This window comes from Camelina sativa, chromosome 9 (assembly GCF_030686135.1).
Source record: "Camelina sativa cultivar CO46 ecotype springtype chromosome 9, ASM3068613v1".
NCBI classification, from domain to species: Eukaryota; Viridiplantae; Streptophyta; class Magnoliopsida; order Brassicales; family Brassicaceae; genus Camelina; species Camelina sativa.
The window spans coordinates 41,405,242-41,432,079 of NC_141888.1; the positions used below are offsets into that span (position 1 = coordinate 41,405,242).

General features: G+C 36.1%; 10 protein-coding genes and 1 non-coding gene across 15 annotated transcripts; 4 read left to right on the plus strand and 7 right to left on the minus strand.

Annotated features, from left to right (window-relative positions):
• Positions 1-560: 560 nt before the first annotated feature.
• On the plus strand, positions 561-1,561 carry LOC104714423 (ferredoxin-2, chloroplastic). Its single transcript, XM_010431782.2, has one exon. It carries the CDS (start codon positions 955-957, stop codon positions 1,399-1,401), a length of 447 nt encoding a protein of 148 aa, XP_010430084.1. The 5' UTR covers positions 561-954; the 3' UTR covers positions 1,402-1,561.
• A 208-nt stretch (positions 1,562-1,769) lies between these two features.
• On the minus strand, positions 1,770-3,757 carry LOC104714424 (fe(2+) transport protein 3, chloroplastic). The gene is made up of 4 exons (XM_087464463.1): positions 3,491-3,757; positions 3,328-3,397; positions 2,435-3,180; positions 1,770-2,328 (listed from the first exon to the last, which is right to left on the minus strand). The coding sequence occupies exons 1-4, from the start codon at positions 3,503-3,505 to the stop codon at positions 1,873-1,875; spliced, it is 1,287 nt and encodes a 428-aa protein (XP_087320589.1). The 5' UTR covers positions 3,506-3,757; the 3' UTR covers positions 1,770-1,872.
• A 1,096-nt stretch (positions 3,758-4,853) lies between these two features.
• Positions 4,854-6,613, minus strand: LOC104714426 (coatomer subunit zeta-1). Its single transcript, XM_010431784.3, has 6 exons — positions 6,450-6,613; positions 5,767-5,926; positions 5,534-5,681; positions 5,364-5,441; positions 5,185-5,269; positions 4,854-5,051 (listed from the first exon to the last, which is right to left on the minus strand). Exons 1-6 carry the CDS (start codon positions 6,450-6,452, stop codon positions 4,992-4,994), a joined length of 534 nt encoding a protein of 177 aa, XP_010430086.2. The 5' UTR covers positions 6,453-6,613; the 3' UTR covers positions 4,854-4,991.
• Positions 6,614-7,005: 392 nt separating this feature from the next.
• LOC109126598 (defensin-like protein 250) lies at positions 7,006-7,485 on the plus strand. Its single transcript, XM_019230291.2, has one exon. It carries the CDS (start codon positions 7,059-7,061, stop codon positions 7,320-7,322), a length of 264 nt encoding a protein of 87 aa, XP_019085836.1. The 5' UTR covers positions 7,006-7,058; the 3' UTR covers positions 7,323-7,485.
• A 1,004-nt stretch (positions 7,486-8,489) lies between these two features.
• Positions 8,490-9,040, plus strand: LOC104714427 (defensin-like protein 245). Its single transcript, XM_010431785.3, has 2 exons — positions 8,490-8,646; positions 8,746-9,040. Exons 1-2 carry the CDS (start codon positions 8,577-8,579, stop codon positions 8,943-8,945), a joined length of 270 nt encoding a protein of 89 aa, XP_010430087.1. The 5' UTR covers positions 8,490-8,576; the 3' UTR covers positions 8,946-9,040.
• Positions 9,041-9,567: 527 nt separating this feature from the next.
• Positions 9,568-13,184, minus strand: LOC104714428 (putative transferase At1g60990, chloroplastic). Of its 3 annotated transcripts, none has more exons than XM_010431787.3 (13): positions 12,805-13,184; positions 12,506-12,607; positions 12,398-12,431; positions 12,205-12,278; positions 12,047-12,112; positions 11,888-11,952; positions 11,687-11,774; positions 11,511-11,576; positions 11,272-11,437; positions 10,920-11,003; positions 10,714-10,841; positions 10,373-10,610; positions 9,568-10,041 (listed from the first exon to the last, which is right to left on the minus strand). In XM_010431787.3, the coding sequence occupies exons 1-12, from the start codon at positions 13,042-13,044 to the stop codon at positions 10,425-10,427; spliced, it is 1,299 nt and encodes a 432-aa protein (XP_010430089.2). In that variant the 5' UTR covers positions 13,045-13,184; the 3' UTR covers positions 9,568-10,041; positions 10,373-10,424. The 3 variants fall into 3 exon arrangements, with proteins under 3 accessions (XP_010430089.2, XP_010430088.2, XP_087320591.1); XM_010431786.3 differs by having other exon boundaries at positions 9,568-10,038; positions 12,805-13,170; XM_087464465.1 differs by having other exon boundaries at positions 9,568-9,960; positions 12,805-13,140.
• Positions 9,802-10,374, plus strand: LOC104714429 (defensin-like protein 249). Its single transcript, XM_019229656.2, has 2 exons — positions 9,802-9,940; positions 10,033-10,374. The coding sequence occupies exons 1-2, from the start codon at positions 9,868-9,870 to the stop codon at positions 10,239-10,241; spliced, it is 282 nt and encodes a 93-aa protein (XP_019085201.1). The 5' UTR covers positions 9,802-9,867; the 3' UTR covers positions 10,242-10,374.
• On the minus strand, positions 13,174-18,486 carry LOC104714431 (membralin-like protein At1g60995). Of its 2 annotated transcripts, none has more exons than XR_015565845.1 (15): positions 17,963-18,486; positions 17,435-17,497; positions 17,131-17,236; positions 16,813-17,009; positions 16,289-16,370; positions 15,887-15,948; positions 15,648-15,742; positions 15,469-15,548; positions 15,030-15,113; positions 14,703-14,819; positions 14,530-14,610; positions 14,345-14,451; positions 14,118-14,209; positions 13,956-14,032; positions 13,174-13,866 (listed from the first exon to the last, which is right to left on the minus strand). XR_015565845.1 is itself a non-coding variant. In XM_010431790.3 (15 exons), exons 1-15 carry the CDS (start codon positions 18,113-18,115, stop codon positions 13,387-13,389), a joined length of 1,881 nt encoding a protein of 626 aa, XP_010430092.2. In that variant the 5' UTR covers positions 18,116-18,486; the 3' UTR covers positions 13,174-13,386. The 2 variants fall into 2 exon arrangements, 1 of the variants encoding a protein (XP_010430092.2); XM_010431790.3 differs by having other exon boundaries at positions 14,530-14,615.
• LOC104714430 (kinetochore protein NUF2 homolog) lies at positions 18,484-21,661 on the minus strand. 2 transcript variants are annotated; one of them, XM_010431789.3, is made up of 11 exons: positions 21,326-21,661; positions 20,996-21,214; positions 20,792-20,882; positions 20,533-20,712; positions 20,370-20,459; positions 20,173-20,280; positions 19,803-19,856; positions 19,527-19,641; positions 19,299-19,456; positions 19,099-19,194; positions 18,484-18,823 (listed from the first exon to the last, which is right to left on the minus strand). In XM_010431789.3, exons 1-11 carry the CDS (start codon positions 21,487-21,489, stop codon positions 18,752-18,754), a joined length of 1,347 nt encoding a protein of 448 aa, XP_010430091.2. In that variant the 5' UTR covers positions 21,490-21,661; the 3' UTR covers positions 18,484-18,751. The 2 variants fall into 2 exon arrangements, with proteins under 2 accessions (XP_010430091.2, XP_087320590.1); XM_087464464.1 differs by having other exon boundaries at positions 20,996-21,244; positions 21,326-21,654.
• Positions 21,662-23,746: 2,085 nt separating this feature from the next.
• Positions 23,747-26,830, minus strand: LOC104714432 (cleavage and polyadenylation specificity factor subunit 3-I). The gene is made up of 5 exons (XM_010431791.3): positions 26,496-26,830; positions 26,270-26,367; positions 25,903-25,948; positions 25,667-25,816; positions 23,747-25,561 (listed from the first exon to the last, which is right to left on the minus strand). Exons 1-5 carry the CDS (start codon positions 26,637-26,639, stop codon positions 23,918-23,920), a joined length of 2,082 nt encoding a protein of 693 aa, XP_010430093.2. The 5' UTR covers positions 26,640-26,830; the 3' UTR covers positions 23,747-23,917.
• On the minus strand, positions 26,761-26,834 carry TRNAR-UCG (transfer RNA arginine (anticodon UCG)). The gene has a single exon. It is a non-coding gene; the product is annotated as a tRNA-Arg (tRNA).
• Positions 26,835-26,838: the final 4 nt, after the last annotated feature.

Genomic DNA, 26,838 nt, shown 5'->3' on the forward strand with positions numbered 1-26,838 from the left:
ATTGAATGTAATTTTTTACACATTTTAAGGTTAGTTTTATATTTGTACTTCTCAATTAATATAGTAGGATATCTAGTTATTTGATATATCTTTCTTCGGAGATCTCAATCTACTTTTTTCACCTAAATAAAATTTTCAGTTTTTTTTTTTTTGTTGGTATCAAAATTCAAAAGTTTGAATTTGTCATCTTTTTCTCAGAAATTACTTATGTGAATCTCACCTAATGTACTACAATGCCTTTAGAAGCATGATTTAAGTGGACTATAAGTCTTTTGTGCAATGCATCCCAATTCCCAACCAATGTCATATTGGCTCGTTGGTTTGGTGTATATTCCATCTAAACTACGTTCAATCTACATTATGCGTGGAGCAAACATTTTAGTAATTAGCTTTCTATTTCAAAAAAAATGAGATCTTAATTTGACTATAGAATTTTAGACGTTAAAATATATGATTTTCTAAACGACATTATAAAAATGGTTCGAAGATTCGGTTAGGTTAACTCGGTTTCGAAACCGCTCTAGATATGATGTTACAAACTAACTAGTCCACACTTTTTTTTTTTTTTTGTGTGCAACAACAACTAGTCCACATCTTTTACGATTGATATTTTTTAATGGAACAAATGAAGAATTATTTTAGCGATACAAACAAGGTCGGAACAGTGCGTGAGCTGTTCCAAGTAAGACCACGTAATACGCACCTAAACAAGATAGTGTTTTCAAAGTGTGTCAAACACAATCACACACCCCCAAAAGCAGAAACAAAATCACCCACAAAAGAAGATGATAATCCAACAATCCACACAATGAACGCCACGTGGCAGATAGGATTCTCACTGGAAAAACCTCACCTTTTAAGCTTTCTCTTCTTCCTTCACAACTCTCCACGCCATTTCCACAAGCCACCATAACCTCAAAAAGATCTCAACTTTATCTTCCCAAAACACCAAAAATGGCTTCTACTGCTCTCTCAAGCGCCATCGTCGGAACTTCATTCATCCGTCGTTCAACAGCTCCCATCAGCCTTCGTTCCCTTCCATTAGCCAACACACAATCCCTCTTTGGTCTCAAATCAGGCACTGCCCGTGGTGGACGTGTCACAGCCATGGCTACATACAAGGTCAAGTTCATAACCCCTGAAGGTGAGCAAGTTGTTGAGTGTGACGACGACATCTACGTTCTTGATGCCGCTGAGGAAGCTGGAATCGACTTGCCTTACTCTTGCCGTGCTGGTTCTTGTTCGAGCTGCGCTGGTAAAGTTGTGTCTGGATCTGTTGACCAGTCTGACCAGAGTTTCCTTGATGATGACCAGATGAATGAAGGGTTTGTTCTCACTTGTGTGGCTTACCCTACTTCTGATGTTACCATTGAAACCCACAAAGAAGACGACATGGTTTAAGCTTAGCTGCTTTTGATGGTTTAAAGATCTCCCTGTCTTTATAAAATTTTACATTTTGGGTTGAGTTTGTTGTCACTAAAAACCTATTGTTATCTGTTTGTAATTGTTCCTGGTTTCGCCCACCTTTTGGAAACACATCAATGGATGACATTTTAAACTATGCAACTGCAAATTCTTTAACACATTTGATGAATCATCTTTAACCATTGGAAATATGGATTTGTTCATGAAGAGTATTCAGCTATGAATCTTAGTAAAGACCTAAACTTTATTTGCTGTATACAATTGCTTGAAGTCTATGTAACCTATGGGTTTGTGGTTCTTGTTTTGGCATCAACAATCATCAAAGAATCAAGTAAAAACCAGAGTTGTGTGTGAACAATTGTGAAATCTTAGATTGATATACTCTAGAAAGAACTATACATATTGTTTATTGCTATAGTATAGAAACTATGGAGTCTTACAGTCTAATCAAGCCCAAATTGCAAGAGCAGACATGAGTCCAGCTCCAAGGAACAACATCATATAAGATACAATTTGAAGCCTAAAGTTGCAGCTCATTTTTGTACTCAAGAAATCAGCAGCTATGAGATCCACTAATGCCATGTACACAAGAATCCCAGCAGAGAGCGAGTCCAAAATACCTTCAGTCAGCAATGCTCCAACGCTGTGAGAATTGAACGAGGACGCCACTGCGGTTCCAATACCGATACCTATCGGTGTTGTGAGGGCGAAAAAGCAAGCCATTATGGTTGCTGACTTGTTCCTGAATTGTGCTTGGGAGATGCATCCACCGAGTGCAAACCCTTCAAAGAATTGGTGGAAGGATAGTGCTGCGATTAGAGGCCGGATTGTGCAAGGTGACTGAGATACTCCAAGGGATAGACCGATGATGATCGAGTGTGACACTATACCAAGCTCCAGAACCTAACAGTATTAGTAAGGTGAGATTAATAAACACAAATTTTGGAGCTTTTTAAGTTAGTAAGAACTAAGAACCCAAATAAGACAGATAAGCCAATGATAGTTGTACCTGAGAAACAACAACATGCCTTGCTCCACTTCCAAGCTCCAAACCTCCATGTACGTGTCCATGTCCGTGTCCATATCCATGTCCGTGCCCGTGGCCATGACCAATGTCGATTTTACGGTGTCCATCACATGAGCCATGACCCTGAGTGTGACTATGAGTATGGTGAGCAGCATGAGCATGAATACCAACAATGTGAATCCCGCCACTATCTTCTTCTCCAAACACTTTCTCATCATCCATCCTTTCCTCAACCACAGGAACAACAATACCAGGTGACTGTTCACGCCCCGGCTGTTCAACAGAGGACTCACTAGCTTCCCTCTCTTGCTTCCGTTCATAGTACTGTGTCCCCATAAAATCCACAAACAGAGTGATCAAAGCAGCAACCATAGCAAAAAACCCCGGGAAAGGAAACTTAGACCAAGGGAACTCCGGTAAGCAAGGGTTGCTCAACGCTTCTGTACCACCAGCCAACATATGAACAAAACCCGTGGCAAGGATCACACCAGCAGCAAAGGCTTTAGCAGTCACAAAGAGGTTACCATCAGTTTGAAGGAAGCGACGGTTCCTGCCAACGAGTGGAGTAGCTACACCTGCAGCTCCAGCTAAAAGAATCGAAGCAATGGCTACTAGTTTAAGTAGAAACGCAGCCGAATCATCACGACAAAGGTCTGACTCGCTAGCATTGCAAAGTACGTTAGTAGCCATTGTTTCAGGAACTATCTGCAAAATGGACTCTGTTGCTGCTGTTTTTACAGAGCAAATCCAAAACGGGTTGATTAAAAATCACATTAGCGACTGAACCCAGAGAAGCCATACTCAAATCAAATCAAAAGGCAGAGACTTTGAACATAAAGTATGAATCTTTGAATACAGATGAAGAACAAAAAAACAGTTGATAAGGTCTGAGAGAGAATCTTTATCTGATCCGAACAAGTATAGAGGAAACAATTCCCAAAGAGCCTAAATTTACAAAAACCCATCATCAGTCTCGTCACAAAATTGTCAGTTGAATACAAAAATCACACAAAAGGGTGGACTGGATTGAATACGAACATCGATGAAGAACATTGGATGTCTAAGATGATTGTCTTGGGATCATGAAAGCGATGAGAATTGCGTAGAGTTATCTCGCAAACCCCAAAAAAACATAAATTGTGATTAAATATGAGAAAATGAAAGCACGATTGGGATGGTGTGTTCAGACAAAACTCCAAGTTGGAGAAAGATACAAGTAATGACGACATCGTGAGGGGAGTTTGCAGTTGGCCAACAAGGTTTTAGACTTTAAGAGTCTTGCCATTGAAGCATACATTTCTCAGAATATTGTAGCCACACGCCAAACTAATGTCGACATTTTCATGTAATTTTACTATTTTTTTTTTCTCTATTTTCTTAAAAGTACAATGTTGCCCCTAACTAATTTTTTGGACTGGGAATAAGAAAACATTAAATGACATTTAATTTAGATTTGAAAAACCAATAGCAACATCTCAGTTTACCTTATGAATAGTGGCATAAGAACATCAAGATCAGTTTTTGATGTAGAACTGATCTTGGTCCAGTTCTAAGCTGATGTGACAAGATGTGAATGGATACAATTTTTTGCAAACAATTTTTCACAAATTAAAAGAGAATTTGATTGAGAATATATGAAATAAATTTGGACATTAAACTATATATTAATTAAATAAAATGTTTGTGTGCATTAATTAAGTAATATGTTTGTTTCTTTTTTTTTATATATTTTTAATGTTTTTGTTTCATAAAAATTTGGTATTGTATTTTGAATTTTAGTAAAAGTTTTATAAGTTTCAAATTTAAATGTTCTTTTATAAGTTTTTAAAATTGTAATATGTTTAAGAATATTATATTATTAAATCTTATGATCTTAAACATGTTCTCCCAATAACTAACTTTTTAACAAAAGATCTTAACTACTGATCTTACATTATTTTCATAATATATTTAATTTAAGAAAATCAAAAATAGTTGCCCCTTTAAAAATGCCCTAACCAATTTGGCAGATTGCAATAATGCATTCTACTTTTCAACTTATGAGCATCTCTAACAGGTATATGTTGAATTTGTTTATCACACCATATTGTTTTGGATATTCTTATTATGAGTATCCATCCATTGGATCTTGACAACATCTATGGAAAAAAACATAATTTTATTGAGTCCATAAACTTTAACTAGCTACCTCATTTTTATTACCATATTGAATTGTCTAACCAAGTCAAATTATTAATTTCTTAGATCATGTGTAGAACTACTCAAATGATTGTGTATGAAACATGAGAAATATAGAACGAAAGATACATTTAGTCAAACTCTTTGTGAAAAAGAATGAAGAAACCACCAGAGAATGGTTTTGGCCTTGAGAGCTGTAACTATCTTAATTAAAAAAGTCCAAAGTCCAAATTGTAACTTCTATTTTCCGAGTCTAATCACGCAAACCACAAAAGACAAAACGCAAATTCATAGTTTCATTATATATTTTGAGACGACGACGACGACAACAACAATAACAGATCGAACAGCAACACACATATCATTTTAGAAGTGACCTTGTAAAATGCTCCCTTGCTGTCGCGATTGCCTGACTTATCGTCTGAAAGAGAAACCGCAGAGAAATGTAACAAGTTCATTAGTTATGGTGTTACTTGACAAGGTCGGACTTATAATGTAACTTTTTCAACGTTTTGTATCAAGAAAAAGATGATCATGTTTTCAAAACACGGTACCTGCTCGGATAGAGGTGCGTTAGGGTCAGTGTTGTCAATCCCTACTTTTCCAGCGATCACAGTTGCCTCTGTCTCTAGAACAATACTGAGATACATAAGGTAGTACTATTAGACTATGTACAACCTATGAAACAGTTCATTTATGAAACGGAAATGTGGAAACTAAGAAATTTTTATACCCGCCGTCGATAATTTCATCAAAGCATAGAAAGATGAGATCTAGGTTGTCCAGTGCCTCTCTCTTATCAACATTGCCTCTGTAATTTGGGTTCAGAAGAGAGGAAGGCTAAGGTCGGAAATCTAGAATTATAATATAACAAAATCTGAAGCTATATATGATTAGACAAACCTAAGGAGAAGGGTCACAGCATCGAAGAGTCCCTGAAGCACACTAGCTAAGATAAGCTCATTTTCCTCGTTACCGCCCGTAACAAAGAAATGGAGATCTTGCGCAAACTTGTACACAATAATGTTGTTTTCTAGTTCCGTTACTTCCACTGCATATCAAAAAACTAGTAAACTGTAATGATTGACAAGGTAGACTTGAAAAGATTTGATGATTCGATACATTGCGAAATCTACCTTCAGTCCGGGCACTTGTTTTGTGAGTCTTTGTGAACACGGCTTTCTCGAAGGTTTCCTTTGCTGTATTTGTTGGCCAGTCATCTGAGTAGTACTTAACCGCTACACGCTTTCCTTCAGAATCTAAAAGCAATATGTTTTTCACTTTTGGGGGTAATTCCTACATTGCAAATCAACAATTTTAAACATGTCCTTAGGACACAAGAATGGAGTGAAAAGTCTTAAAGATAGCACACTTGAGAGCTCAAAGTAATTGAACATGAGTCAGTTAACACTAAACAGAGTAACAACCTATCTCTTTCTGTATAAACAACACATTCTCCAGGCGGCTTGTTTCTCTATTCCAAACTCATGTCACAGAAACAGAAATTGATGAAAGCACCATTACAATTCTAAACCATTAACCATATAACTAATCAGTCAAACCAACTCAAACTATCTCCTCAGCTGCCTTCAAATTAAAAGCCAAAAACAAAAGTTCTCATTACGATCATCCTAATTCCTAATTAATCAAGTCAAGATTTTTATTATGACAAGTTTTCTAAAGATGTTAGATGATGGTATTTACGAAATTTGTAACTTATTATCGCATGCATGTAACTTAATTATCTCAAACTCGGAGATAAAACCATAGGAATCGAATCAGTACAAGATCAAGAAAACTCAGGAAAATAGAATTATACCATCGCTTAAGGCCGGAAGGAGAAGAAATCTGCAAGAGAATGCCCTAGAAATTTACAAGACAAGAGCTCTGAAACGTTACAACTTTTTTTTTTGTTTGTTTGCTTCTTCTGGTCAACTTGGTACATTTATTTAGGTGAACTTGATTTTGCTTAATTGTTGTGACATGAGTCAAATTGATACTGGACCCGAAGAATCCAGAGTTCCAGTCTTCCAGACGTCAATCTGTCTGGTTTTCTCTAAACCGGTACCTCAATCAGTCATGTATCGCTTCCAGACCGAGAAACTTAAATTCTTACTAGGCCCGGCCCAAACAGCTAAAATTATGTCAGCCCAAGCATACGCCTCTGTTTATAAATGCATTATATTTAGTATATATCTATTACTTTCAAAAATTGTTAGTCAATTTGTGGGCAATTGTTTATGGATAATAATTATTGTTGAAAATGAATATTCAACAAAAGTTAGTCTCAATATTTAATGTAAGATCAAACATGCATTGTTTATATCATATATGTGTAGCCACTATATATATATATATATATAATATCAGTGCTTATTTGCATATACTCACAAGTCACAAGTCACAAAGAAACACTTGCAACGAGAAAATGAAGTTAGCTGCAATTTTCTTGGTTTCTTGTGTCTTATTCTCTCTTCTCCCTAGTCCAACTGTTGCCGAGAAGAGGCCGTGGTGTCCAACCAGAAAACAAGTATTTGATGGTTCATGCAATAGAACTGATTACACACAATGCTTCAACGACTTGAGAAACACATGGGACAATATTGGAGATCTTGGTCCAACCGATTGCACTTGCACTTCTCAGCCCCAGAATAAACGTCTCTGTTATTGTCGTTTTTTGCCATGTCCCTAGTTAAATCTTCTAGTATGTTTAGAGATTTTTAAAATTGTTTGTTTTCATAATTCCAATATATTTTAATAATAATAATAATAATGATGGTCTAAATATTTCATAAGAACAATGTATTCACATCTTATTTTCAAACAATAAAATAAAAATTATATGATTTTTGTCAGCATATATTGTATGTTTTATAGTTTGAGTGGTGATACAATATTATCACAAACCATTATACTATATGTTGTAGTAAAAAAACGTCGACTTATGTGTTTGTCAACTGTCAACCAACAATGTATACCGGTTCGGTTTAACTTATTGGCATAATTTAGAAATAATTATTTTTTCTTCTTCTCTCATGCACCCACCCAACTTGTATTGTATGAGTTTGAACCTGAGTAATTATATACTTACAACATTAGCTCAAATCACTAAATTTTATTTCTCGGTTATGATCAAATTTTTTCTATGTTGGGTTCTTTTTGTGTTTTGTTTTTATATGTTTCGTTGAAAAAAAATTAAAGAGTCTTTCTATACATATTTTTTCATTTACTAAGAACAAGTACTAGTAAATGTATTTAGATTTAGATTTTACGAAAATTAGTAATATTTATTTAGTTTAATAGAAAACAGATTTAGATTTTACAAATGTTAATTTTAAAATCCAATAAATAATAAGGACTAGTAATATTTATTATTATAGCTTTTCATCTACATTATCACATTTATTTTTTTGGTATTGTTTAATTATATTTTGGTTAAATATTTTATTAAATGAAAATAATATGTTTTCATTATAATGTGAAGATATGAAAAATTTGTACGTTTGACCAAATAAATGAATTTTTAAATGAAAATCAATTGGTAGAACATAATATTTGAATGAGTATATGTGAAAACAATCTCTATCAATAACTTACTCTTATTTATATTTCTATCAAATGCCCCATGATATTTAAGGAATTTACATGTAAAGAAAAAAATATCATTTTGAAAATCATTCTTTATTTAGTAGCAGATTCAATTTTTCTCCATTTTGTTCTATTTACATGGCTTAATTTTGATATTTTTCTTAATAAATAGGAAATCAATTGTAGAATAGAATATCGATATATTAATTAAAAGAGCACATTTAAATGAATTTCCATTAGGCCTCTATGATGTTGGATCTTCCCTGTGTATATATATAAGAAATAATTTCTTTCTTGAAGAAAATCACACAAGTCATAAAAACATAGAAGCAAAGGAAGAACGAAAAAAAAAAAAAAAATGAAGTTAGCTGCAATCTTCTTGGCTACTTGTGTCTTATTATCCCTTCTCTCAAGCCACCTTGCGCAAGGTTCCTTATAATTCTACTGAGATTTACTATTTTTCTCATTGAACCTAAACCAGTTTGGTTTCAATTATTTTTGTTTTGTTGTTGCTGTTGATGAATTAGGTGCACAGATAAGGCCGTGGTGTCCGTCAAAGAAACAAGTGTTCGGTGGTTCGTGCGGAAACGATGGAGCACAACAATGTCTAAATAACTTATTAAGTACATGGTATCCAAGTGTAAGGCTCAGCCCAGTCTCCTGCAATTGCACTCCTCAACCTAACAACAAAATTCTTTGTAGTTGTCCTAATATGATATGCCCCTAGAAAACGTCTATTCAAGACCCCAAACTGTTGTTCTGAATCATTTTTTTTTATGTATGATGTATCCGTAATAATAATGTTTCACTTTCCATTGAAAACCCCAAAGATGTATACTTGCACCTCAGACTTCTCAAAGGTTCGAAGGCTTAAATCACTGATTGGTAACAATGCAAACGTGTTAAATGAAATAACGTATAGAATCGAATGACGAATGCATCCACCAAAAAAGATTCTTACCGACTTCATCATATTAAGCCCGACAACCTTTTTTTATTGGGTCGAGACAAAAACAACACGCAGTTGAAAGCGACCTAGAGCCTCTGCCAAGACCACTTTTATAGCTCAGTGCATTCCGCTTTTGTATTATTCAGAACGTGGTCCAATGAGACTTACATTTCCACTTATAGTTCCATAATTATGTTTGTTGATTAATCATGTAAGAGAGTATGTAGACAAAAGTAAGAAATTGAACAAAAAAGGGGGTAGATGTAGTTAACTTGACTTACATGTGTAGAAAAAATGAGCCACTGTAATCATTGAAACATTAAACAATAATACATGCAAAGAATAAAATTATAATTGGTGGTGGACCAAATGCTGAAAAACTTGTTTTAGAGAGATCAAGTTTCGAATTTTCTCACTGTGATTTCAATAATAAGATAATAATATCTTAATTCTACAAGTTAAAAAAAAACAACATATATTTATTATTTATAGCTACGGATTCCGTTTTTTAGTCTTCATAGGTTTAGGACTACCCAAAACGGAAAAAAACTCCAGGATATACAAATTATGCACAGTCCAATGTATATTGTCAATATTTTAAATGTTAGTGCTTGTTTGGGGACAATCACATAATCATAACATTGACAATATATAGAAAACAAAGAGAAGAAAGAGAGAAAAGAAACTTACAGAAAAACATATGAAGAAGTTGGCTGCAATCTTCTTGGCTTCCTCTGTCTTATTCTCCCTTCTTCCAATCCACCTTTCACAAGGTCTTCTATATATCATTCTACTGCGATTACAGTTTTGTTCAGTTAACTCACAACAGCGTCGTCTTAATTCTTCGTTTCGCTTGATGAATTAGGTGAAGCTGCTGGGGAGAAAAGGGAGTGGTGCCCGACAAAACAACAAGTGTTCAGAGGTTCATGCTCAGATGATGGAGGACAAAAATGTCTAAATGACTTATTATGGACATGGAATCCAAGTGTAAGGCTCAGCCCTGTCTACTGTGATTGCACTCCTAAACGTCACAACAAGCGTCTCTGCGATTGTCCTAGTATGATTTGCCTCTAAAAATAAGGTCTATTTAAGACCCCCAAACTCTACCTCTATCTTCCTATGTATCATATGTATCATTTTCTACTTTCCGAATATAATATACTCTATCTTAAAATAAATGCGGAAACAAGTTTTGTTTTCGGTACCAGTGTGTTGTCCTTGTGTAATTTCCTTGCATCATAGCGTATCTTCTTCTACTCAAGAACTCGAGTTGGCTGATGGAGGTTGTTGCCGCGCTAGATAAGGAACTTCAGATACTATCCCAGAAATATCTTCACCGATAGTCACTGTGTTTCCAACTGAAGCTGCTTGTTTCTTGATGTAGCCTAACCCAAAATGCCCAGACCCGTTTCTTCCCGTAGTGTAGCTTGTTAGTTTCCCGACCTGAAAATAACGTTTATAAGCTAGTTAAGGAATAGCAAAACAAAAGTTGGCTTTTCTTCTTTGTTTTTTGAGCTATTAAGGTATGCATACAAACGCTCAAAACCTTTTTCCCATTGACTGTGATGGTGCTGCCGGGTTCCGCTTGTGCAGAGAGATTAAGTCCACATAACCTTTGTTTGATTCCATCATATGTTATGAGTCTTGCTATAGTCTCCTGCCCCTTATAACATCCTGAGATGTTTGAAGATTGTTTAGTCAAGGCGTAACTTGTATCGTTTTTAGTTCACTGAACAAAAGCTTCTCAAATACCTTTGTTCAGAGATATCGAGTTCCATAGACCCGCCTCCAAAACATTAAATTCCTTGCTAAGTTCTCTCTCAGGTGCTGGTCTTCCTGCAAAACATCAATGCTATTGGCCTGAGAAACATATTAGTTTCTCCGCTTATTCACTAAATCAATATTTCACAATTCTGATTTCGCTAATGCGAAGGCAAAGATATGAGAGCATACTTATGAGCTTCTTGCCTATATAAGATAAATATCGAACAATCATGCCTTTAGTAGGACTAGAGGCCACAGACTGATGACATTAGATTTTGTAGGTTATCGGGTGATATAGGTGATTATCGGTGCAAAACCAAATCGAGAAGTTTTTACTAACCTTGAGTGATTCTAAGTTTCTCCCAGGCTACAGAGCCCATCGGAATGGCACCTTCAGCTAAAAGGGTCTTCCAGACAGAAACAGCACCCCCTGGTGACATTAACATAGTAAAGCCTTCATCTGAAATAAGACTTCCAACCGCAACTGTTATTGGCATTCCATCAAACTGACAAAGAAAGGAGCTTGTTACTTCATGTCGCTTCACAAGATCTGTTTCGATATTACAAAAGAAGGCTTACACTATAATGCTGATGCTGCCCATATGGCTGCCCAATAAGATCTCCCAGGTTCAGTTTAGACATGATCTGTTTCAATATTTTACAGCAGCATAAAAAACAATGTATTCGAACTACAATAAAGGCTAACAGAGAACATTTTAAAAGGATTTGTCAGTCTGATTGAAGAATTATCTTACTTGGTTGCTTTTGGGTCCTGCTAAAGCAAATAAGCAAGTTTGCTTGGTAATGTCCTTGATCTCTACCTTGTCAGCAAAAAAAATGTACCTGAGAAGAGGAAAATGAGAAATAAATGATGTCAAGGTTCTCCAACAAAGCCTGATTTTCAAAGAAACCAGCAAAATATTGTATGTGAGCAAGGATGAAACGTTTTGACATACTTGTTCAGCATCTCAATTATGCTTTGGCATGTCGTTGGAGAAACCGTGAGCAGTATTGCATTTTTCTGAAAAGAAACAAAGCGTCGGTTAAACAGAGAAGTTGCATATGAAATATTATATGAGCCACTTAAAGTGAACACAAGGAATGTGTATGATTACCATGACCCAGGCATGTGCAATATCTATAGTTCGAGCTGTTGGGGTAACGAATACAGTGTCACATCCCTTCAAAAACGCCAAATAGATCCACAAATGGTTAGCAACCACAGAGACAACAATTTACACTCAAATGCAAATATCCCCAAAAAACAATTAACCTGTCCTTCATTAAGGCTTTCAAAATCCGCAGTAGTTTGGTTGTGAAGGAAATGAGCACGGTCATCTCCACTCACTTGATCGCAAAAGATGTAGCAAATAGTTAAATCAAGAAACATTAGGCAGAATCAAAGCGAACTAGCTCCATTTTGAAAAAAGTGCAATAAGACAAGAGATAAATAATTAGGGTTATACCTCGTATTCTCCCAAAATGTGAGAGGTCCACAACCTATAAATCAAGTTTTTATTAAACAAGAAATCATAATGCAAAAAGCCAAAGAGCTCCAAAGCTAAGTTACATACCACAACTCCATTATCAAATGCATCTAAAGCCTCATCGTCGTTATCAAAACTCTCAACAACACCATCTTCTGAAACTTTCCCTCCAGCAACACTAATTGTATCCTTCACAAAGTCCATTTAACAATGCATTAGCATATGATTACTAGTAGAAACATCCAATTCACAAGAAACATAACACAAGCAAAAACCCAAAAATTGTTCGCTAATTTCTCGAAAGCTCTTCTAACTATACATTCCAAATAGAGCTACGACTCTTCACACTTTTCTACTCAAAGCAATTGTAATTCGAAGCTGCTTACATGGAGATCGTGATCAATCGGAGGCGGTGAGAAATCGAACTGCAACGAATCGGAAGAAGCAGAGACGCATCGGAGCTGAAACTTCCGTTCTCGGAAACCACTGGTTCGGAGACTAAACGAGCGGCGGCGAAGAACCGTTGCGTCGTAGAGACAGCATGGAAGCAGAGCAGTATTGGTGATGTGGCTAACGCAATCCATCCTCATCATCGCCATGTCCGTACAACTCTTGACAAGGTTCATATCAAAAAAAAAAACTCTTGCGAATATTATTTATTTGCTAATAATAACTACTTTTACGTTGTAAAATTATATTTTTCAATTAAACAAATTTATAAAGCCAAAGGCAAAAGTGAAGTACTGAAGTGTATATTTTAAGAACTACTACTGTATAACCATATTCAAGAAGCAATGTCATATACATTTGCTTTACCTAACTTTGTTTTTTCTTTTCCTGTCTTTTACCAATTTTTGTTTACCTTGTTTAATATTCCCAAAAGTTTCTCTCTCTCTCTGGCCAGTGGACTGTACAAGCAAATAAGAAGAAGAAAAAAACAAATATACAGCAAACAAAAGGAATACACTTTAGTCAACTAAAAGAGGATCATGATGAGGGTTTTGAGTCGAAGTATTAGTAGTATCTGCAAACACTTGAGCTTCATCTTCATCTCTCACATCTCTAAACATCGACAGAAACGAGTTTAGTCCTTCTGACGAAGCACCGCCTAATATCCAGAGTAGCATTGAGCTGAACGAGCTCATCGCGCCTGCTTGTTGTGGGTTAGGCTCTGCTGCGGGGTTGGTGTTTGCTGCATTCTCTTCTTGATGCCCTTGATGTTGCGTTGGATTCTCGACTCCTCCGTCCCCTGTTGGAGATCTTGCTTCAGTGTTTTGGTTTGTGGTGGTTGTGTTGTTTTGACCAGTTGGAGCTCGGTTTCTTGTTGTTCTGTTCAGCCTTGTGATGTGAAGAGTTGACGCTAGGATTGTTGAGGAAGTGATGTGGAAGTCTGGGTGTTGCTGAAGGTGTGACTGTCGGCTTTGGAGGAATCTCTGAAGAGCTGGTACCTGTGATTTTGTGAGATATAAACTTTTAATTGAAACTTGCCATTCTCTGGATCTGGCCAATATTCGAGTTGTTGGAATCAAATGCTTACCTCAAAACGGTTCCAAAAGTATAGAATCAAATGTTGCATGAATGCAGCGGTTGTCATAAGGGCGAGATAAGAAAAGCCTGTTGAGAGTTGCGCAGTAAGTGAACACGTCTGAACTTTCAGTGCTTAAATGAGACAAATATAAGGTTAAACCCAAGTTCTTACCATATGCATATGAGAAGAAATATATGTGGAACACCAAGAAGTATAGTAAGAAGAAACGCGGGAAGAACTTCATCGATATTGGTGTCCTGACACTGCAAGGAAAAGAATTTGTTACTATTCCATCGAACAGGTAAAAATAAACTTCAAAATTGGCAGCGAGATCATCACGAACAGGAGAGCTTGATAGTGGAAATACAGGTGACTGAGGCAAAAGAGGAGACCAATACCTTATCAGGGTGAATAATTCGCATAGCCAGACGAGAACTAGAACCATGAAAGCCAATAGCTGATCGTCGTAAAACTCAAACAGGAAGAACAGAATCCCAATCATAATCTGCAATATTTCAAATAGTTATATTATGTCGGGCAAGGAATCCTCTGAAATATTCGAACGAGGTATGTGTATGCATACCGGGACAAAGACAAGCGATTCAATCACGTGAACGAAGATCAATTGAAATGTTGGTAACCGATGCTGGGCATGGTGTTGAAGCTGCACTGCAACAAATTGATATCGAAACAAAGATGATTGTTGAGAAGCAACTATGAGAAACCATCAGCTATAGGAATAGAAGAAAGACAAACCTGTGAACTTCAACATGCGAGTTTGTGTCTCTCGCAGTGTGAATGACACAGACATTGTGGTTGTGAAAAACACAAAAAGTGACATCATAAGCACACCACATTTCGTCACCAAGTAATCTGCATACACCCGGAATAATAATATTACTCAAAAATTTAAAGCAAATGCCTACGGCTACACTGAACTACATATAAAGAAATTTGCAAGAGCTAGTAAAGCAGCCTTAGTGAGATCTTCTAGTCTTATATAGCACCTCATACTCAATAGATGCGAGATGCAAGGGAACTTTATTTTAACATATGGTATTCACGAGACAGAACATGACAAACCTCCGAATTGCGCAGAACCTTCAGGAAGTTCTTGGGAGTAACTAAGATTGTAAAATTCTCTTGTCTGGTAGTTGTATAGATAACCTGTCATGGAGGAAGTTGGCAGTCATATAAAGAACAAACCGCAGCTTTCACAACAGCACATAGATATAAACAATTAAAGGGACACATCATAGCTACCAACAACAAAACTGGTTATTTTACATTGTGCATAGTCATGGATGAACCAATTGATAGCAGCACACTAATCTCCGATAAGAATTATTAGAAGATAACTTTACATTGAAGTAACAATAAGAGATAGATAGACAACCTCTGTTTAGTGATACAAAAGCAAAGACAAACATATAGTTGCGGAATCAAAGGCCTCGAAGGAAAAGACCCACAAATAGTGAAACTTGCGTGGACATTATTAACAGGAAAAACAGCTAATACCTACCTTGACCAGCAGAGTTCTGTAAGCTATTCATTATAATAGTATCATATCCTACAACTCTATTTATAAGAAGTTGCTGCCACCTGCAAAAGTAATCCAATTTTAAGAACCTTATCATTAGGATACAGCCCTACAATTCAATTAATTGTTTCAAAACTGAGGGCCAATAACATGAATATTACCTGTTGCCAAAGCAAGGATGGCGTGCCGATATGCTGACATTTGCAGTGCGAATGTTATGCCGTGACTTTGCTTCATCAGGCAGCAAAAAGTAACCCTATATGGAAATAGACCAAAACAATTCTAAGACCGAACCAGAAATTCAACTGACGAATTCCTCATTTTTCACATCATCATTATTAAGATGCTCAAGCATTTTCCATTAGTCATCTTTAAATTCTTGAGAGAGCATAATGTTTACCTTTTCCATGGTATATAGATATGTTGGCTCAAACTCTTGGGTTCTTTCCTCAAGCCATTGAACTGGAAAAAAAATCAACAAACAAATTGAAACATAGAAGTTCATGCAGACATCTCCCTACTCAAAACAGAGCGAAAAGCTAGACCTGTGTGATTTTACTCATCTAATAACTAAACCTTCTTAAATGAAAAATTGTAGAAAGCTTATTAAGAAGGGGCCCATGACAGAGTTTTTACATAGTAGCTTGCGTATCTAAAACAAGAAATGCTTTTCACAAGGAAAGGTATGTATTCAGATTCAATTTTACATCTGTGTAAACGGTCAACATAGCCTGATAATGATAGGTTCATTCAGATGATGAAGAACACTACCAAAGTAAATACAAATTAGAGTGGCTTTTACCTGCATAGTAGTTGAATCTATCCATATACAGTATATGCAACAATTTGGGTACATCAAGATTCAACGGTACGGCGATGATGTTCTGCATTTAAATTTGAAGAGCAAAATAATTTGTTTTAGTAAAAATACAAATAATCAGGATTGTAACCCATCAGATGATCTAAGTACTGTGGCACCAATATATTTATATTATTAAAAGCTAAATTAGTAGCTAGACCTAAGTCCATTTTCCTCACAAAATAAAGTGAGAAACTACTGAAAAATTTACACACCCTAACGATTGAGTCACACATGCCACTTCAATTTTTCAGTAACATATATTTCCGATCAAAAGAATGCAGCTTAAGAACCATGCTTTCTAAGGGATATACCAAAAACATCCAATAGAAATCTCGCGTAGGAGGTACAACATCTATATATATATGACAGCCATAAGCACTATCTAAGTCAGAATTTGAGAAACGGGATGAAATGAAACAAAGAGGCATTGTAACATATTCTAAGTCATTTAAAAGACACCTCACCCATATTTTTCGAAAACCTCTGAGGATCCGTGCTGTATGCTGTAAAACAAAAGAAATGCGCCTATAACACTTTTTGAGAAAGCGAAGAATAACTGCTTTGACAGTCTCTTTTGCAGACACTGTGAAACTACTGCGGGGCTCTTCCTTATCAAGTTTTACAAATATCTCATCAGCGTTCTCTTCATTGGTAGAGCTTTCTGCATGATTGCAAAAACGGCAGTATCAGTCCCTGCAAACTTCAAAGTTATTGCGCTCCTACATGCAGTCTATCCAAATCAAAATTCAACCACAGCCTACTCCTAAACATAAACAAATCACCTTGATCAGTCTTTGAGACTTCTAAACTATCAGTTGTAGCCACAACTTGAGGAACAACGGCAGCAGTACTTTCATCATTACGTGACCACAACCCTGCACTTGTTATCTATACCACAGAAATCAGTAAATTAGACAATCAAGGATGAAATTTCTTTATTCATGGTCCACTGAATTCAAGAAAGAGACTTTCAAAACATGAGTAGCCTAAAACTTGCAATGAGGGAGAAACAAGCTTATGGGCCTGGAAAATCTAGATATTTTCACTAGTTACACAAGCTAGCTTCAAAAGGGATAAGCTACATACCTTAATTTGCATAAGCTCTGCTTCAGTTAACTCAACTCCAGTCAGCTCGCTTGAACAACCCGGCTTCCAAAGGAAAAAAAGATTAACAAAATAAGTTAGAGAGAAACAATAAAGGTCAGATAAGAGAACCTTAGGAGAGACTAGCATGAAAAAAATCTTAGGAAAGCTACACGAAAATCTTGAAATCAAAAACAACTAAACCAACATAAAATCTTCATGGATATATCATTAGGATTTAGGGCTACTCATATTTGATTTCAACAGATATAAACAGTAGAATGATAACTAAGGATGATTCCAACATCTTCTATAGCCTCAGCTCCAGATTTTTCACATTAATGGAGTAACATAACATAAACACAGAAAATCCAATGTAAAACTGATACATCATCTTTTTCAACAGTATACAGGACCTAAACCTCTTCGGTAAAACCACATTTAACCTAAATCAAGATATTTAAGACCCAGATCGGCTAGATATTTGAATCGTTCTGCACATACATAATCGACAGAGAGTCAAAATTTCACCTGTTGAACATAATTGGCGTGCATAACAACGAGGATACAGAACAAAGTGATCGCGACGAAGAGATAAGTATACTCTAAGAAACCTCTAATCCTAGGCGTTAAGATCTGCGAAAACCTCTCCTGAACCCTAATGAACGTCTGCTCCGGATCCATGATTTTTCTGATCTCCTCTCCGATGCACTTTCTTTCGTACGAAACTATCTACCTCCTTATTATTATTATACTGAAAGATTGCGTCGACATCGATTTCGAATTTGTGCGATTTCTTCTCCTTCTTCTGGGAATTTTTACAGAGACATCATCAATACCCGAAGAAATCCACAGATATTATAAAGAAGAAGATTGCAAAAAGCACCGCGAATGATATTTTATCCACATTTTTTTGTGTGTTTTGTTACATCTTTGTACTTTAATTCCTAAGAAGTTCGATAGTCCAGTGGTGCTTTTATGTTATTGTTTGTGTTTGAGGTCATGAGTTCGATTCTCCCTCGTCAACATAAAAAATTACAACATTTTCCAAGTTTAATACAATCAGTAATCACATTAGTAATGTCTTTTCGTCTTTTAGCAAATAATGCCTAATCGACTCTTTTAACCATTCGAAGAGGAAATGTGGTCATTTACAAGCTCTCTATCGCTCTCTACCTTAATTTATCTCAATCACTTTTGATCGAGGACCACTTAGGACCGTAAAGCCTGTGACGGTTGGAAGGTAAAAATAATCAGCAGATCAAAGAAGTCTTAAGACACGAAGAGGAGAATCCCTCTCTCATTATGCTTCATTTAGCTTCAGTCAGAACTGCCGTGACCTTTTTGGAGGCTTAGTAGAACCGCATCAAAGGACACCTTGTATTCACGAAACTGCAAAAGATCAAAAACAAGGCTCAGTATAAGTCTTACGAAGAAGCTTCTCTTAGTACGGGTTTTTAACTTTTGGAAATCTCTTAATACGCTGCAACATAAAGCTTTTTTGTATTCATGGTTAAATATTTAAACTGTTTACTCCAAAGTTCAGATCAGGGAATCGACATATTTTAACCGCCTAAGTTTCATGATCTTCAGTATATAATAGATCTGTCTTATCTTGACGAAATTCACTGAAATAACAATAATAATGGTTTGGTAACGAAAGAAACCTGCTTCACGATCTCTTCATATTTAGCGGCTAACTGTTTCACTTTAGCTTCTCCTGACTGTCTCACCTGCTTAATCTTGGCATTATTGTCATCAACCTGTTGATATATATGAACAAAGAAAAACTTATAAGGCGATGATAAAGCATCGTGCACAACAACAGATTCATATTGTTAGATGTTTAAAAGAAAGGGAGCATTACCACAGCTACTACTGATTCCACATCAGTTTGCCTAGCTTCAAGTTCACGTCTTCTGGATTCAACCTCCACTTTTAGGTTATTCAGTTGATTTGTCCAATCATCAGACATGACAGCTTTTTCCTTCTCTAGTTGTTTCAATGATTTGTTCAACTGTTCCACTGTTGAGAGAAATAGAGAATTACATTATGAAACAATATCTTAAGAGGAAAGAAATAAACAATGACTCGCCTATTCTTTCCCGCTCAGCCACTTTCGCCTCAAGTGATTTGTACGCTACTCCATCCTCGCTCAGCTTAGATTTAAGTGCTTTGAATTCTTTCTCAACAGCTTTCGCATTGGTTACCTGTAACATCATTAAACACACGTAAAAATGAAAGATATATCCAAAGACACAATACATTGTATTCCAAGAATTGGAAGGGTCTAAGTGTTTCCACATATACAATACATGATTCACAATCTACAAGAAATGAAAGAGGAAAGGAGTTTTTTTTGCCTGGTCACCTGTTCGTTAATTAACTGCAGTTGCGAAGATGACTTTGAAATTTTCTTGAATGCCTGCAAAAGGCACCCATAGTTAAATGTACTTTGTTACCTCATTATTAAAGAAAACTTTGATGGTAAACGTATTACGCTCCAAAGTAACAACATTTAGAATAAGGTCTCAATATAAATAAATGAAGTTCTTCCAAAAGCTCCTGGACAGAAGTTTGTGAAGTATGAACAAAAGTGATAGAGACTTGAATCCTCTTGCTCAAACCAAATGGTAGTTTCCATTAGTTAACCATAAAGTTGCATAGGAGATGTCCTAAATGAATTTAGCTACGTGCTGATCAATTAGAGTTAGTAATAGTCTAGAGTTTTCATTAGATACCTTTTCATAAACCTCAAGAATGGCAGCCTTTTCCTGGAAAGTTTCCATTGCCGATTGCTCAGCTTTCTTTGTTTCCCCAAGTATTAGCTTCTTCTCTTCTAAAGCCCCCTGTCTCAATATCAATCATTAAAGCCAGTGTACACTTAAGTTTTATCTTTTATCTTAGGACAAGTGCTCGTAGGAACAAAAATACACACCTGCAATTTGTCTGGAGATTGAACAATTTGTGAGCGGAGGTTTGCATTTTCTTGGACTGTTTGCACAAGGTCAAACTCTGCTTTGGAAATCTGTAGAGAGAAATACACATTTCAGAATAACACAATAAAGGAGCTCTCAACTGTACATCATGATGTTTCTTACCTCGTTATCCATCTGTGTACTCTTCTCTCTCATTTGTTGGAAGGTAGCCCGCAGTGACATCTGCTGATTATTCAGTCCTAATATAGTCTGATTGAGTTCATCAATCTTCGCTTCTAGCTCTTGGACAAAAGGTAAATCCCTTTCAGCGGCTTCATCAAATTCTCCAATCTCTGCATTCAACTGCATTGAGAGAGCCATCAGAAAGAAGAGAAAAATGGATATTTAATGTGATAGATATAGTTTTTTTTCGTTGCATTACCTGAGCAATCTCTGCATCCGACTGCTTCCGCTGCTCATCAAGGAGAGTCAACTCCTCAGCCATTTCTTTTATTTTACTCATCTTTGAATCTCTGGTACATAAAAATAATCATGAGAGCATCAATTTTTGAATCACTAGTAGAAAACTAGAGAGAGAACTCAGCTCTAACTTCAACTTTGTAGAGGTATAAGTGAACTGACATACTTGTGAAGAGCAAAGTTCATAAGTGAACTGATGAAAAACTCGGTACGGGATGGTTCGGGGCGAATCAGATCCTTGTAATTCATTTGTAATGGACAAGCAACACTATCTAGTATGTCTTTCACTCTGCAATAGAGATCCGAATATTGCAGTGAGAAGAGATGATGATCTGGATTCTCCAATTGCTGCAATGCCTCAAAATCGACTTGCCCTTTCTCTTCTCTACAACACGGATATTTTGAAAAAATTCATCTAGAAAATTCCCAAATTATTAAAAAAAAAATTAGGGATTTGTAAAGAGGAACTAAAAAAAGGGGTTTGGAGGTGGCTTACTCTTTCATGTCGTCGAGATAGACAAGAAGTTTAGTGTAAAGCTCAGAGACAAAGTCGAGAGTAGGGTTTTTGAAATCGGCGTCCGTAATGCTAGCGATCTGAGCTTCCTTGAGGGCAGTGATGATTTCGGGAACAGATAACCTCGGATACTCGTACACTGACATAATGCAGTTTCGATTTCTGCTTCTTCTTCTTCTTCTTCTTTTATTTTGTTGTTGTTGTGTGTAATAATGGATGGATTCGATTATTTCGAATGAAAGTGAAAAGAGCTACAAAGGAAGGTCGCAGTGACTGACGAAGGGAGCGTAAGAGAAAGGGGAAAAACCGACAGTGAATAAATTGTGGTCTAATTGTTAAATATATAAATATATGACTAATGTTTTATAAATTTTAAATGTATATCCCTTATATCTATATATATATTATTTAAGTTTATCGGTTTAAAAATTTAGGTTTACCCGTTTAAATTGTTAAATTCAGAATATAACATGTGATATAACATGGTACTGCTTGTTTATTTTATATAATCGTAATTTAATACACTCAATTAGATAATAAACTGATGATTTACTTACAATTAATGATATAATTTTCAATTTTTATTAATACGTAAACTCATCCCACTACATAACCAAACACAATTTTTCTTCCTTGCTTCAGTAAAACATGCATGTTTTTCAAAATCTAAATAACGAAAAATGCAAAAAATATAGTTACATTAATTTTATATATTTTATGATGTTTTAAAGCAAGTAAACTAAATAAATCAAACAAAGATGATAGGAAAATCATAATTTTAATTAAAAATTATCATTTTATATTTCAAACAAAATCTTTTAATTGTGTTTGGTTATAAGGATAGTAAATAATTAATTGAAGATATTGTAATTAATTTAATTAGATATTATAATTAGTCACTGATTGATTAAGGAGATATTTTAGGAATTTTTGTTTAGTCCAAAATATTGATTTTTAAAATTTAATGATAATGGCACTCAATGTAAATAAGTAGCAAGTCTAAAATTTATTTGCTAAATATCTCCAAAAATGTATATATAGATTTTATGTTAGTTAGTTGAAAATTGTGTACCAGAAATACTCCACATTTTGGAAAGTTATTTAATTTGTACAAATGAAAAAAATACACAATCAAAATGTCGAGAGGCAAATGACATAAAAGAATAAATGGCTTCACTCGCTTTTAGAGATGGATCGCGCATTTCTACCTTCGACAGTGATAACGGACGAGATCCTTATGAGACTTCCGCTGGAATCTTTGATGGCATTCAAAACTGGTTGCAAGGAATGGAACAAACACTTGACTGAACCTAATTTCATCTTCAAACACTTGGATAAGTCAAGAAAGCGATTTCTAGGAATTGATGGGAAGGTTAGGGTTATCAACCCCAAGAGCGGTGTGGTTAGATCCTGGCAAGTTCCAGAACCGTTTCAACATGGAATTATGGTAAGTTGTGTTGTTCACTGCGACGACATTTTCTTATGTCAACCCAACGACAAGCAAGTTATGAGTTTGAGGCTGTGTTTGTGGAATCCCATTATGAAGCAGTTGGAGTGGATTATGCCGAGATTTTACTATGGTTTTACGGATTGCTATGGCATTGGATTCCATACGCGTTGCCAGTTCAAAGTATTGTGGTTTGTGGATTTGTTTCCTAATCTTTTATCATACACTTTATCATATTCTTAGATATCTGTTAATTGAATCGAATGTGATATAGATGCTATCCAATATCCCCTTTTATTAAAACACATTTCCTAATATAATACTAATTGTTGTAAAATTCACATAATAAATTCTTACCATTTTAATAAATACCACAACTTAAAGTTATTATTTGTAATATTATAAATATATACACATCATATCTTAACAAATCTCTAATCAAATTATTTTCTTATACCTAATCATCTAAACAAATAAAAAATATACAGAATAAAATACAAAAATCTAGATGTAATGAATAAATAGCAAGGAATATTTATTTCGGCTGTGTTTTGTAATGGATTTAAACAGAAACTAAATTAAGATTTTTTTTTTCCGCCTAGAGAGTAGAGACGACAATTGATCCTATTGTTTTTGGATTTTTTTTGGTATCATTTTGTTGTTTGTTTATTTTAGAGGGGGTATTCAACTTATATTTTAAAGGATTTGGTAGTATTTTAACATTTTAGGATTTTGGAAGATTTATGAGAGGTTTTAGAGATTTGATTGTGTTTTAGATTTTTTTTATTTATTTTTTTAGAAAATGAAATGTGATTCTATGAGATTCTATAAAATTTTATAGTTATTTAAATCTTATGGAGACACCAGTCCACCACTCTTAATACAAGATTTCAGAGATGTTTATCCTATTTAGAAGCAACAAAGTTTCATAAAAACTCCTTACTTGATAACATCCATTTAGAGTTAAATCATCATCACATTAAACTCAGAGAAGCAGAAAAGTTTTATAAAACACATTCTTAACAACATCCATTACACTTAATCATCATCATTAGTAAACTTTAAAACATAAACATCATTAGATGATTAAAGAAACCTCAACGATGACTTTATATAAAAAAAAACAACTAAGAAGCTGAGAGAGGGATTGGTTTCACAGCGCTCCGAATCCGCTCAAAAGCTACCCTAACTCTTTCCTTAAGACCTGAATGCTCACTCTCTACCTCTCCACTCTCTTTATCTAGCTGCGCCACATTGCCATCGACCCTGATCACCAGTTTCCCGTTCTCTCCTAGTTTCACATCCCCGAAGAGCGACACGAGAAGCGCGTATATCACTTTCTCAACTTTCTTCCCATTCTCTTCCTCGGATTTCACAGCATCTTCTTCTTCCACAACGATCTTGGGGACTTCGCGGCTGATGTTGAGAACCAGTGCTACAATGGAGTCTGAAACCATGTCACTTATCGGATCTGATGACCACTGAAGCGATATGTGCTTCTCTGACTCTTGCTTAACCGTTACTCTTTCATGTACTTTAAGCGCCGGAAGCCCCGACTCCTCATCCGTTGAAGATTCCACGCTCTCGAAAATCTTCTCGAGGCGATGTTTTATAACACCAAAAGCTCCTGCAAACGGGATTGTTATCCGCTGAGTCACAGTTGCTGTTGATAGCTGTGAGAAAACATGGAGTTCATCAGGTGCCATTATCTGATAAGTGAACCCTTTCTTCACCAGAATTCCACTTACTGAATCGCCAACATCAGGTGTCTTTTCAGCCAACATCCCAATGGTTTTCGCCAGTTTGTCAGAGTTAAAGTACATTTCAACAGACTCACAGTTCTTCGGGGTCATGATCCTTGTGTTTCCATCAGGAAACTCCGTGAAGAGCTTCTGTTTCAGCCTCATCATCTCATTAGCTTCACCGTGAACAAGGATGATGTTAGGAGGCATGAGCTCTTTCAAGAACGTGCTCGTCTGCGCGTAATCTGCGTGAGCAGAGAATGAGATATAGTGCACTTGCATGTTGAGAGGAGCAGTAAGACCATTCATAAGAGTCACCTCCTTCGGTTCATTAATTATCGTCTTCGCCAGTGTACCTTCCACCATATAACCAGGTATAATACAAGCATTTTTCTTATCTGAACACCAGCGGTCAAAGAGTTGCCTTGAGAGACCACTTTGAAGACCTCCAGGAGTAGCCATAACCACACATGGACCGACATCGCTAAACTCATCGATGCTGTTTAATGGAGAGATATGCTTGAACACAAACGGATTAGAATTTGCAAACTGGTTGCGGATCCTGTCGTTCATAGATAATATGTAGGTTTGGTAAACTGCCATACACTTTTTGGCGAGTGGTGATGCATAGTAGATTGGGATATTCTCTAGATCTGGGTGGTTCGCCCAGTATTCATCTAAAATCAAGAGAAGTTCCTGAGCACGGCCCAGTGCAAAAGCCGGGATCAGTACACGTCCTCCCTGAGCCACCGTTGAATGGATTACATCAGTGAATCGTTTCTCACGAATATGACGAGATTGATGAAGCTGGACACCAGATGTGGATTCAATGATGCATATGTCAGGGGAGAACTGAGGAAGCTCAGCTGCTCTCAGATGACGGTCTTCCTCACGTGAATAATCACCTGTGTAGAGGATCCGGACACCAGCTATATCCACCATAAACATGGCTGCACCCAAAACATGGCCTGCCGTGTAACACCAGAACTTTATGCCATTTACTTCAACCGTTTGATGGAAATCAATTACCTAGAGAGGAATCAAACATAAAATTTAACTCAACAATGAATGATCCCAAACCCAATGGAGTGATTAAAGTATAAGCATAGTCATATGATACAATGCAGGACTAACCTCAATTTTGTCCATGGACTTGTTGATGTCTTGTTCATCGAACAACATATCTTCAACTGACACTTTGCTCACTTTCACATAATCTGTAAGCAACAGCTTGTAGATGGCCTTTGTTGCATGTGTCATGAAAACCCTCCCATTGAATGTCGTCTAATCAAACATCAATAACCTATATTAGTTCCCAGCTATGTTTTAACACATCAACACAACAAAATCATTCGGACAGAGAAACAAACCTTCTCCAGAAAATAAGGTAGCGATGCTGCATGATCTATATGAAAGCTGCAACCAAAAGCATCAACACAAGAAAAGAATTACAAATTTGTTCAAGTAGACAAAAAAACACATTCTAAAAGCTTTAAACTAATCCAAGAAAGGTTTCGACTACACATCAAAGCTTCTGTTTTTTGCCTTAAAAACCTTAAAAGTTTGAAGATTTGCTCTAGTAGCCTCCCAATTTTATCTCTTTAGATGGGAAACAATCATATAAACAGTCCCAAATCTACATCAATTTCTCAATCTACTCAAACCAAGAAACTAAACTTTTCAATTGATTAAATGGTTATTACCCAAAAGAGCAAGAAGAGGAAGAAGTAAACATACTGAGTAATCAAGAGGACATCAATGGTGGAAGGATCAATCTCATCAAAGTAAGGCAACGCAGCCATGCCCGAGTAGGCAGGATGAATCCCACAATCAAACTGCACAAAAACACAACCAAGAAAACAACAATACAACAATAAGACATGCCCCTGCCCTGCCCTCAACACCAAAATCAAACACACATCAGAAGACAAAACGGAGAGAGAGAAAGAAACGAAACACACACCAGAATGTTTTTGCCTCTGAAGGACATGTAAACACAGGAACGACCCACTTCGCTTCCAGCTCCCAAAGGAGTAACGATAAGCTGATCTCCATCTCGCGTAGTTGGTTGCTCTCTTCTTTTCAGTGAAGTAGAAGAAGAAGCCATGTCTCTCGTTTTCTCGATTCCTTCTCGAAAGAGAAGAAGAAGAAGAAGAAACCCAAAAACAAAAAAGTTTCAATTTTTATTATCTTCTCTCAAACCCTAAAAAAAAAAGGAAATTAGAAAACGACCACAGTGGGAGTCGAACCCACGACCTTCTGATCCGAAGTCAGACGCGCTAATCCACTGCGCTATGCGGTCAGTA